Raw genomic sequence first — 12951 nt, forward strand, 5'->3', positions numbered from 1 at the left:
ACAGAAAAACACTAAAGAGACAAACATGGCACTCTCAAAAAAACTGTTTAGAATGAATACTCAAGCAAGTTGCCCAACTCATAACATAGAGTAAGATTCGGCAAAGACGATGTGGTGGAAGGCATAACAACTCTTTGTTTTCAATCTAGGTAACTGAAGTTGATGCGTAATTGCAGTCTGCATGATGAAGATTGCCCGAGTCCCTGAGGATAGCTAATCTCCCAAGGACAGGGCAACAGAAGGGCAAAGAAGAACAAGATGTGGTAAGGTGATGGTGTAGGTATTTGTACAATGTACGAGTACATATGTTGACATTACGATGGATCTTCATTCAGATATCAGATATTTTGTTTAGCCAAGTCAATTTCATTTTTTGTAAAAGTTTTCTTCGGTTGTTTTAATTAATGATTGTAATTTATTCCTAAATTACTTATATATTTATTTATAAATTAATTTAATTTAATTTTTTTTAAAAGAAAGACAAACATTCCCGGGTTACGAATAACCTGAAAATATATGAAAATCTCCTACTACCACCACAGTAAGCTGAAAATATTGCTTGTGTTGTGATGGAGGACTTAGCCAGCCGAGGAATTGAACACACTACGCCTGGGTGGGACCCAAACGCGATGTCAACTCGGCCACCGACCGGTCTAAATCTAATCTAATCTTTTGTGATGATTTTTTTTACCTAGGGGAAATTTTTTTGTCAGGTGATATAATTGTTCTTTTTATAGACACGATCAAGCCATGTGTGATCCACGGTTTTATTTTTTTAAATTAGGTGTAATTTTTATAGTTTTAATATCAGTTGATGTTGAGATATAATTTCAGAGAATATTATCAAAAATTTTTGCGTATGTTTCAGCACATTCAGAGGATTCTAACACGGGACGCCAGCTTTCCGCACTATTTTTTTACTTCATTTATCATGTTTTAGTGACTTTTGTTGTATACGAATTGCATTCTGAATTTGTAAAGTTTTTGTATGAATGCATGTGTGATGGTTAGTTATATTATTGTATGTAATTCGTCGGTATCTTTTGTGCTAAACCATATGTGAGGTTTTATATATGTATAATATTTATACATTATATAAAACTCATTTCGGACATGAAATTAATTAAATCAGTTTTTATTTTGTTGTTATTTTCGTTTGATTCGTCAATGTTAAAATCACCGATTTTTGTTATGTTTTTTTTAATTCTTTTTTGATAAAATAATGTTTCTGAATTCATCCATAAAAGTACACTCATTAGATCAGCGTGTTCGGTAAATCGATAATATTAAAACATATTGTATTTACATATAGATTAAAATGTAGGAAATTAACTCGGTGCATGTGATGTGTGAATAACACGATTTCACAAATAAACAATAACACTATTTCTGTTTATAGCACAAGATGTTACAAAGTAGCTATAATTCGTTATACAAAATTTACTGTACTTACTACTGAATGCTTGATTCACAACATGTGCCATTAACATAGGTATAAACAACTATACTTTGCATATGTATGAATTGCATCGACTATGTGGGTTTCATTTATGCATTACATAGTATAATATAATACAATATAATATATAATATTAAAAAAATCTTATATATATTGTATAAATAAAAATCAGAAAATAAATTATGAAATACATGTCTTTCAAATCGCACAATCGATTTTATAATTAATTATAAAATCAGAAAATAAATCATGAAATACATGTCTTACAAATCGCACAATCGATTTTATAATTAATTATCTTGTTGCAACTGTGTTTTTCAAAATTTGATTCATTGAGTATACCTAAACAGTTTGAAGATATTATTATATAAAATCGTAAAAAACTTTATCTTACTGAATGTTCTGACAATTCTTCATGCTTGACAGTAGGCTCAAATTTCATAATTCTATTGAAAACTTCTTTGAGAATGCAAGGTTTCATTCTACGCACCGCGGGGAATTTAGACAAAATTATTTTTTCTTAATTTAGGGAGGCTTTTCCCTCGCGTCGGAGAGAGTTCAGAAGAAATTTCCGCGATTACTCCACCTGAAGAAGAAGGAGTATATGGTTACTTTTTTCATGGGCTTGCTCATAATGAAACGGGTAATTAATCCGAGGGAAGAAAGGATGTGTATATTGTAAAACATTTCTTCAGAATGATTCGTGGATGGTTCGAAAGCTCGGCTACCATGGAGAGCGTTCATTTCTTTGTTATCGGTGGTTATCTCCGTTATCGACAGCATTATACTGTCTATCTCCCTGCCTGAATGATTAACTTGCCAATGATCATGTCATGACGGTGAGGAGGGCAATGTTGTTGTTTAATAGAATCATTCGGTCATTGCTGCTGGGTGTATCGTGTTTAATAGAATCATTCGGTCATTGCTGCTGGGTGTATCGTGTTTAATAGAATCATTCGGTCATTGCTGCTGGGTGTATCGTGTTTAATAGAATCATTCGGTCATTGCTGCTGGGTGTATCGTGTTTATTCAGATTTTGTAATTAAGTCAACCTGTTTTCTTTCACTCTTGTTTATAACTACAAGTATAAACATTGGTTATATGTACACGTCTGTGCATCCTTATTACTAAATATTGCAATATCTAAAAACTATGGGACATTGCCCAGTTTTGGAATGAAAGATTGAAATAATGAAAGGATAAAGTATTGAAAGAATGAAATAATGCAAGAATGAAAGAATGCAAGAATGAAGAAATGCGATAATGAAATAATGCAAGATTGAAATAATGCAAGAATGAAGAATGAAAGAATAAAAGGAAGAAACATTGATAGAATCCAAGAATGAGAGAATGCAAAAATGTAAGAATGACAGGAAGAAAGAATGCAAAAAAGTCGTTAATGAAAGAATTAAATAATGAAATAATTAATGAATAATGAAATAATCATGGAATAAAAAAGAAGACAAGAAATGCCTTGCGGACGTATTTCGTGGTCCAAATATTTGTTCAATCAGGCCTTAAATTTTCAATATAAAACTGTGTTCACAAAGTTCAAATAGGATGAAGATCTACGATGTCAGGCGAGTGAAGTGAGACGGAGTGCGTGGCTAACGGGATAAATCGAACATTTCTTTCCATTCAAAATGTATGTAAGGAACTTTTACCTTTGTTCTTGATTATATTGAAATAACGAAAGAACGTACCTGAAGATTGTAAAAAATTAGCAATGTTATTTGTTGTTTCTTTTTGCCACTGTCTTATGTACATGCATAATTTACCTAAATAATAATAATTCTCATTTGCCTCAATATGCGATATCAAAAATTATTCGACTTTTCATAAATACATGGAATTTATACATATGCAAAGAAAAACCTCAGGAACGGACGTGAATGTGAACAAAAACTTAACTGAAATCGTCAGGCATTATAAATTAGCGTAAACAACATATAATCATAAAACGTATATACAAAAACAAAAACTAAGTTTATTATTACGCTTCGGCCGAAACATACTTCATTTCAACACTACTCGTGAGATGATAATAATACCTATTAGGTAGGTCCAACCTGACTAGTGACTACATGTGTGCGTTTTACTTCCAAGGACTTTACGAATTAAATCGACTTCAATGAAAATAATTTCCGGAAACAAAATGAATAATATACAGTATACACTTATCTTTTATGATCAACTTATGTAAGTCAATGTACAGAAAAATAATATTACTACAGTAATACTTACAATAGTTGCAGGTCTTTCAGGAATACTATGTAACTATCTGCATACATATATTTACAAAATAACTCTTATATAAACATATTACTAGGTACTATGGCAAAATAATGCTTAAGATTCGATTGTGATCGGAAGATAATGATAGGTCGGTAGGTACTACAAGAACAGGGGACTACAAAATACCTACTTGTTTTAAAACATCAATTAAATTATTTTTTCGACATGACATCTTCATCGTAGGCAACTGGAGGTAGGAAATTTGTTTTATGACATTTGACTCCGTCAGCTCTACCCATTTTATAACTAGTAGTTTGTCAACAATGGGCCTCCCGTCCGAAAAGTATGTTTCTACTTATCTCTTATTTGAAAAATCAAAACCAAAATTTTCCCTGCAATCATAAGATTTGTAAGTATGTAGGTGGGGACTTAAATAAACCATATATTTCATGTAATATTATTTATGTCCAAATCACTATTTCAATGAAAATTCCTGGGCATCGGGCTACCATAATAATGAAAAAATGTGAATAAAGATGTCCAAATAAACACGACGATTTCACAATTTAAAAACATGTGAATTTGTCACTTGCACCGGAAACAGAAAGTACAAACAAATTTACAGACAGACAAAATGCAAAACGGTCGAGTTAAAACAGAACTTCGCAACGATTAATCAATGACAACAACAAACATGTAGCTATGCTGGAATAAAACCAAGATAGTTCTATTCTTAATTCTTATCTTGAATTGATATAAACAAGTTGGACTGCAAAGATTAGAATAATATGCATTAGGTTTTTCCGGTCGGAAAACCGTTTGATTGCCGGCTAACAAATTTAATTATGTTTTCTTTTTGAGTGCTCCAAAATATTGCAATATCGAGATCGAGTGTTGTTTCGGAAGAACCTTGTAATATTTAACCTTTTTGAAATAATTATTGCTCTATTTCCTTTTTATCGTTTTTTGTATTAATTCTGAATTCAAATAAATCAATAATCGAAAGACAGGCATACCAGTGTTACCAGTAATTTGAGATGATAAATTAATTAAAAAGCTATATTTGAGAATAATATAATTACTAGCAATGGCTAGGTACCTAAATAACAGTGGCGTACTTTCCATGAAGGCTGAAAAGCTGAGCCTAGCCTAAGGAAAAATGAACTATAAAGAGAAATTGAAAGATAAAAGATTTTTTTTATAATGCGAAAAAATTCCTGGTAGGTAATAACTTGTGCGCATATTTATTCAGTTGGCCACAAACAAAAAATAAATAAGAAAATTAGAAGTGTATTCGACACAAATTTGAATGGAAACAAATGTTCAATTTAGCCCAACATCCCAGCGCTATGTCTCACTTACATTCGCCTGACATCGTAGATCTCCATCGCATTTGAATTTTGTAATCATAGTGAAACACAGTTTTGTATTGGAAATTCAAGACTCGATCGGCCAAATATTTGGATCACGCAAAACGTCCATAAGGCATTTCTTGTGTTCGTCTTTATTCTGTGCGGTGGGTTTGTTTCGTTATTTCAAAAGTCTGAGCATTATTTGCGTAAGTTTCATATGCAGAACTGTGATTCACCATCATCATGAAATTCAAATGGATGGCTATATACGATGTAAGGAACAGTGTAAGAGAGACAGAGCGCGTTCTAAATGGACTAGAACCAAGATTCTTAGAAAATATCTCTTAAGAAACCTTGGGCTAGAAGAGTCAAAAGATACTAAGGATGGGTTGTTTCGGAGAATTTGAACAATTCATCAAATTTCAACGTTCGTTTTCGTCACAGGGCAATGCACGCCACTGCTAATTAATCAAGTCGCCTCTGTGTCAATGTTCGGCGTGTAGAAAATTGCAGGAAGCAACAACGGATTGAAAACGGGTTTTACTACAACACGAACAATACTAATATATGTATGTCTGTATCGGCCTTGACAGCCATTGTATACTGTGTACCTGTGCAGACTACAGACATACCATGCGGCTTGTCGCCGAGGAGAGAGGCAGAGAAAAAAACTCTGCACATTCCCAAGAGTTTTGCACCCAATTATGTTTTGTCCCATGGTACCTTCCGGAGCCAACGTAACTATGAAAATTGGATTATGTTGTGAAGTTGAATGAAGTGGGGAGGGGAATGAGATGAAAAGAGGAAGGTTGGTAAGTAAGTACCTGGCTATTCAGATCTGGTCAACCTTTCGATTGCTTGATGAATGGTGGTCTTTCACCAAGGCGATACTGAGAGTATCCATCACTCTGGAAATGCTACTACGCTCATAAGTAATTGCATTTTCAAGGACACCCTTATTGATCTTGCGATCTTGACAGTTACTAGTTAGTAGGCTAGTGCCGCGCCGGTAACTAGCACGGTCGGTCGATAGCGATCTTGACAGTTAGTAGGCTAGTGGCCGCGCCAGTAGCTAGCAAAGTTGGTCGATAGCGATCTTGACAGTTACTAATCTTGACAGTTAATAGGCTAGTAGCCACACCAGTAGCTAGCACGGTCGGTCGATAGCGATCTTGACAGTTACTAATCTTGACAGTTAATAGGCTAGTAGCCACACCAGTAGCTAGCACGGTCGGTCGATAGCGATCTTGACAGTTAGTAGGTTAGTGGCCGTGCCGGTAGCTAAAACGGTCGGTCGATAGCGATCTTGACAGTAGGCTAGTGACCGCGCCAGTAGCTAGCACAGTCGGTCGATAGTGATCTTGACAGTTAGTAGGCTAGTGACCGCGCCAGTAGCTAGCACAGTCGGTCGATAGTGATCTTGACAGTTAGTAGGCTTGTGGCCGCGCCAGTAGCTAGCAAGGTCGGTCGATAGCGATCTTGACAGTTAGTAGGCTAGTGGCCGCGCCAGTAGCTAGCACGGTCGGTCGATAGCGATCTTGACAGTTAGTAGGCTAGTGGCCGCGCCAGTAGCTAGCACGGTCGGTCGATACCGATCTTAACGGTTACTAGGCTAGTGGCCGTGCCGGTAGCTAGCACGGTCGGTCGATAGTGATCTTGACAGTTAGTAGGCTAGTGGCCGCGCCAGTAGCTAGCAAGGTCGGTCGATAGCGATCTTGACAGTTAGTAGGCTAGTGGACGCGCCAGTAGCTAGCACGGTCGGTCGATAGCGATCTTGACAGTTAGTAGGCTAGTGGCCGCGCCAGTAGCTAGCATGGTCGGTCGATGGCGATGTTGACAGTTAGTAGGTTAGTGACCGTGCCGGTAGCTAGCACGGTCGGTCGATAGCGATCTTGACAGTTAGTGGCCGCGCCAGTAGCTGGCACAGTCGGTCGATAGCTATCTTGACAGAAGGATAGTGGCCGCGCCAGTAGCTAAAAAATAACAAAAATGGGGAAAAAAGTGTTTTGACCGGCCGAAATTTAAATTATTACAAACGACCGATTTAACACAAACATGTATTTAAATGAAAATTTCTACCCAAATTATTACATAATGTCTTATTTTAGTTTTTTTTTAATGCTATTAATTTACTAAAATGTCAAAGTTCCCTCTAAAATCATACAAAATTTAATTCTTTTATCGCCTATACATAATAATTTTAAATGGAAGTAATAAAATAGCAGATTTCCGTACTAGGTATATATTAATTTAAAAAATATATATTATTCAGTTTGCCTGAAATCGAAATTTCAATTTTGTATGAAAAAGGCCGGGCATCCGATCGACGTAAGGGGAGAAGGCGTGTACATAAATATTCGGCACGCGGCCCAGCGTATTGGACGGACCTACGTTCGAATTTTCCTCAGCAGAAAATTGATTTTTCCGTGGGGGTTTATTTTAATTAATTTTGATAAACGCATTACTAAAATCACAGATGTTTCTATTTGAATCCCTCGGGAAGTTGCTAATTCATCGTCTAGAAAAATAACATCTGATGCTTACAGCTAATTTCATAATTCAAAAACGTTTCATAAAATTCTCAAACCGTTTTACGTAAAATATTTAAATGATTAGTTACTGTTTTAAATTTTAAAAATTTAATAGCTTACGAATATTTAAATGTTTTACCATCATTTTCTAAATAACTTAATTTCCACATTATACGATAAAACAATAACCGAAAAAGAGTTCGTTAGTAGGAGATTTTGAACTTTAAAGTCGGTTTTACCATCCAGTTATTGGGCTTGTAAAAAAAATTATCAAAAAAATAATAGATTATTTAAGCGATCAAATTATCTAACCAAAAACTCGCGATTTTGCGTTAGTTCAGTAGGAATTCTGTTATATTTTATAAGGGTTTATTAGAATTTAGAATACGTATGTATTTTATTATTAGGTAATAATATATTATGTAGTATTTAGTGTTAACGCAATATTAAATTTATTTAAGTACAATTTAAAATTAAATAATCAAATACAGATTACGGTTCGTAACAAATAAATATGCGTCTCTTTAAGGCAAATGTTTGTGTACAGAAATCGTCACGGAGAAATAATTAACTTAAATTCTATTGAAATTATACAAAGAAAGATTAGGTACCTAGGTAATTATATTAATATTATATTGTATATAGATATTATGTATTAACTACAGATAAGATGAAACAATAAGGGAATGACATTCAAATGAAGTAGGTACTTCATGAAAGTGCTGATTATTTAAAACTTAGTTATTAGTTTTTTTTTAATTGATGACTTAATGTTTATAAGACAAGATTTGTATGCATAGCATAAAGGATCAGGATAAAAATCAAAAATATTTAAAAGAATAAGGATCAGGATTTTCAATTTGTATGGGTGTTTCAGGTGAATAATTTGTTAACCTTTGTAATACACATAAAAACCTTGTCTTATAAACATTAGTTTATCATTTAAAAAGAATAATGTTTGAAAATTCAAAATATTTCACCAATTAATGTACATATAATATGTCTCGACGCCATCTAGTGGGAAATTCACCACTAACAAAGCCTTTCTCACAAAAATAAAGTTAGTCGTTCTAAGGCGAAAAAAATGTAATAAACAATAATTTTTGAATAAAAATACAAGCACATTGTGAATTAATTGGCGAGTTTGGAATAAGCAGATTCTAAATGATCAGAACAGCTGACCGGCAATCAAAAGCCTGCAGGTTCAATTCCCATCGGTGGCATTTATTCTTTTTCCGAAGATTTTTTGCATTGATTATAATAATTGGTTAGTTTAAAGTGTTTATTTTTAGATGGATAATAACGTAAATGATAGGATGTTATTTCCATATCTACTGATTACTATAATGTTTTGGTGTGAATGGATAATTTAAGGTACCTAGTAGAATTAAATTATTTAGCCGTTTGGCCATTTCTTTGTCGACGTCTAAATAACCCACGAGCAAATAATTCGTTCTCCAGCAACATAGAAACGAATTATAATAAGCCAATGCTTTTTTATCATCTGAGTGCATCATGTTTATTTTGATTACCATATATGATTCACGTCAATGAATGCCTGTACAAATGAGCGCAGAACTGAGTTGGATTATAGTAAAAAGAGATTGTTTTATAATGTGTAAATTTTATTTTAAAAGTAAATAACCTAATTTTCATTTTGTTCACATCTAATTTGATTAAATGTGCTTAATTAATGATGAAACTCTAAATATAAATAGAATAAGTCTGCCTCATTGTGATTCAAATGAAAAATACGGTGGCTTAGTTATTGTTTGACGTAAAGAAGTCTGAAAACGTATTATGAGATGACTGAAACCGTGAACAATGAGTGTACTTATAAATAAATGTGATGTTTGCTGTATAAATAATTGGGTATAGAAAGTGTTTGTTAGCTGTGGCCCTAGAACAGATATACTAGTCCCTATCCTACCCAAATCTACCGTATGTTTTCGTTTGATTATATGAAATCTTTAAAAATAATCTTTTTAGACATTATTTCAACGTGTTTGTTTACGTTTACGTACCTTATTTTGAATTCATTTTGAACTGTTGCGCTGTAGCCCGTGGCAGCCTGATTTTTTATTTCGCGGGAAACTTGAGGCCCTGCCTCGTCCATTGTGAGTTTGTTTAAGATTCAGTTACTATCGCACAATTAGTATAATATATTACAAGGTAAATTTACTCTCAAATGCGTCGGGCATTCGTCAGTACCAACAGAACTATAAACATTATCACAATATGGTATAAAAATCTACTATTTCAACCATATGGAAGTGATTTACACAAAACTGTTTGAAATGACGGTTTCGTCTCAAGTATATCCGCACAGAGTTGTACACATGGTAATACGTAAAAGAAAACCACTTTACGAGAACATTAGAAATCTAGACACACGCCACATTTCGATTGTGGCCGCGAGACGAGAAAACAGCTTTCACAATAGCGGACCACGGTAAACTGAATCGATTCAACAGGTAGACAGCTCATAGGCTGTGTGCACCGTGCCTGAGCTGGTGACGGTGTTTTGTGCCTGCCTAGTGCCTAGTGCCTAGTGCCTAGTGCCTGGGTGTAGTTGGTCTAAGTGTAGCTAGACACCAGACACTGCCTTACGCTCGCACTGTTTGCATACTTCACAGATGGAATTTCCTTCTCTGCTCTGGTCTAGACCTTGGGCGCATGCGCGGGCCACTAGTTCATTCTTTTCTTCTAGATTTGATACAATAACTGAGAAAATATGCTTTTATAGCATCGTCAGAGAATAATAAAAAAATATAATCACTGCTTCCATTCAACGCAAGCTACTAGGAATGAATGAACTCGTACTAAGATAATTATAATACTATCACTGTTTATCTTGAATGTGCTTTTATAAAATTAGGTCAACAAAAACAGAGGTCAATAATTTGTTATTAATTCAAAAACAAGTAACGTTTCTGGTAACAAAATAAAGACTGTGATTACATAAAAAAATATACAATACTAGCTGAAGTCCCGGGCGCTGTCCTTCTAAATTAGATGTACACATCAATTTTCATATTATTTTGAAATTCACGTCTAGTGTGCAAAATTTATAAGTTTCAAAATTCTACGTGGAAAAGGGTGATGGGGTTGTTTTGTAAATCTCACGTGGATTGTTATCTTCCTTTTGTTTTGAATGTCGAGAATCCTTGCAAAATTTCATCAATCTCGAAATAAAACTGTAGATTTGTATAAAAATCAAATGCACGCCGCCCGCCGCCACAGACACCCTTTTCATATAAATAGATAGATATATATAATATGGGCTTTAATATAATGAGAATTAACAAATAAAACTCTCCTAATTTAATGATGTATAGATATCACAAAAAATGTGTGAGTATGGTGTTACAAAACCATTGAGGAATTTAATGCTGTTGGTCAAATCTGGTCCAATTTATTTATTTTTTAATATTTGTAAACTAAAATTAAAATATTTTCTTTAATATTTTTTTTTAACTTCGAATGAAAAAGGTACAATATGAAATACTTAATTTACAAACAAAATATAAGTACCTACCTACCTATTTACCAGTCGATTACTTTTCCATGTAAACATTTTAATTTATAATATTCCAGATTTATGGATTGCTTATCTACAAATTATTGCATCTGTTTTATGAACCAAATAAAATGTAAAATAAACAAATAAAATGTAAAATGCATTGACGTCAAAAAAGTCTATGGTAAAAAATAAGGAAAATGTGTAAAAAATTATACGAATATATTGTTTCGGTAAATAGTTTTTTGAGGGGAAACAATAAAAATTGGGATTAGAAATTAGGCACGACATTTTTAATATTGAGAAACAATTATTTTTATAGGTATGTAACATAAAGACAATAGCATTATTTTTACAAAAATAATGTTTATGTTCGACAAGTAGGTTAATTTTTAAAAAAGTAGATCGTCTACCCCTGGTCCCCTGAGAAATAAAATTATGTGCAAGTTGGGAGCAGTTAAAATTTCAATACTTCTAAGGTACAAGTGGAAATCCAACTGGAGTCTTTGGAGGAGTAAGCTGGAATCCATCTAGAATCTAATGGCTCGTTTCTTGTAAATATAAAAAAGTCGTTGAAAGTTGTTAATTGATTGATTGTGCAACGGAACATACAACAGCAATTATTATCACATAATAAAATGATTGAATACCTAATTATTATTCAAATATAAACATGTACATATTATGTTATTATACTAATGCAGACCCGTGAAAAATCACGAGATGTCTAAGTTCTTGACAAATCTGTTCCAATTTTTAAACAGGACAATTGAAATTTTATATTACAGGTAGGCACTTTATCGCTTGTCTGAATTCTTCACACAATCGGTTCCAAATTTTAAAATGACACTTAAATTGAAAGTAAATTTGAGTTTATTGAACCAGAAAGCGGGACAGACACGCACAACCGAAATTAGTATTTTTGATGATTTTTTTAGATTGTAATAGGTACCTACTTCAGTATGAAGCAATTTTACAGAATAATCCATTCATGATCACCACATCACCAGACCACCGATACATTGTTTGTGGAACAGAACAAATTACAAAATGTGAAAAGGTGGACCATCGATCAATCACAAGCAAATATTTTGTTAGTCCTAAACGCTAATGCGGGTAAATTCAATCATTAGGTAAATTGGGTACATATTCGTCAAACTTACTGCTTTCGATCCGTGATAGCTGTATAGCGATAATTCGTCCGAGGCATTTTAATTTATAAGCTTTATCTTTATCAGATTCTGATTACATTATATGAAAAAGACTGCCTTCCCAACCTATTCAGTTTACAAGCAAGCCGTACTCCGCCGATTACACGGATGTCACCTGTCACTCTGACAGGTGTCAGATGAGAAAAAGGCTATACGCTATACAAGTTAGTAAACAAACAAAAATATGTTTCTGAACATGGCACCCAGAAAAAAATATATATTGACATACTTACTATCATTATAGGTTCACATTGTACGAGTGTACCTTATCTAAATTAAAATATACGAAACATACATTAGGCTCCCCCACACGTACAATTCGGGGCGGCGATATCATGCGTTACTCAAGGCCACCGCGCAGAAAAGTAAAGTTCAAAAGTAGGTCCGTCGTCCCAATGGCCCGGTAATGGTATGAAATCGATAAAAACCGGAGACCGTAAACCGTGCGCAGAAAAGTAAAGTTCACTACGGTTTGCAAAGCAGCCATTGTTTGATTTTTCTGTGCCGGGCTAAGGTGACGGTTTACATCGCAGTACATTTTGACGGCCGGCATAGTCCAGTGGTAACGCATTGGACTGCCATTCCGAAGGTCGCGGGTTCGAACCCGGCGTGCGCAAATAAATTGTATTTGATTAATTTGTGT

At 34.1% G+C, this 12951-nt stretch overlaps 1 protein-coding gene across 3 annotated transcripts in view; it reads right to left on the bottom strand.

The window, feature by feature from the left end:
- Positions 1 to 12641, bottom strand: part of MFS9 (major facilitator superfamily transporter 9) — a 29868-nt gene extending 17227 nt beyond the window's left edge. Inside the window, exon 1 of one of the 3 annotated variants that reach the window (XM_089632383.1) lies at positions 12261 to 12417. In XM_089632383.1, the coding sequence (XP_089488509.1) occupies positions 12261 to 12307 (47 nt within the window). In that variant the 5' untranslated portion in view covers positions 12308 to 12417. Of the gene's footprint in view, positions 1 to 9601; positions 10385 to 12260; positions 12418 to 12541 lie in introns of those variants that run through there. The other 2 variants (XM_089632392.1, XM_089632374.1) reach the window with 2 other exon arrangements.
- Positions 12642 to 12951: the final 310 nt, after the last annotated feature.

The sequence above is a fragment of the Hesperophylax consimilis genome, chromosome 1 (genome assembly GCF_061612785.1).
Source record: "Hesperophylax consimilis isolate HC1 chromosome 1, BYU_Hcon_1.0, whole genome shotgun sequence".
Taxonomy (NCBI): domain Eukaryota; kingdom Metazoa; phylum Arthropoda; class Insecta; order Trichoptera; family Limnephilidae; genus Hesperophylax; species Hesperophylax consimilis.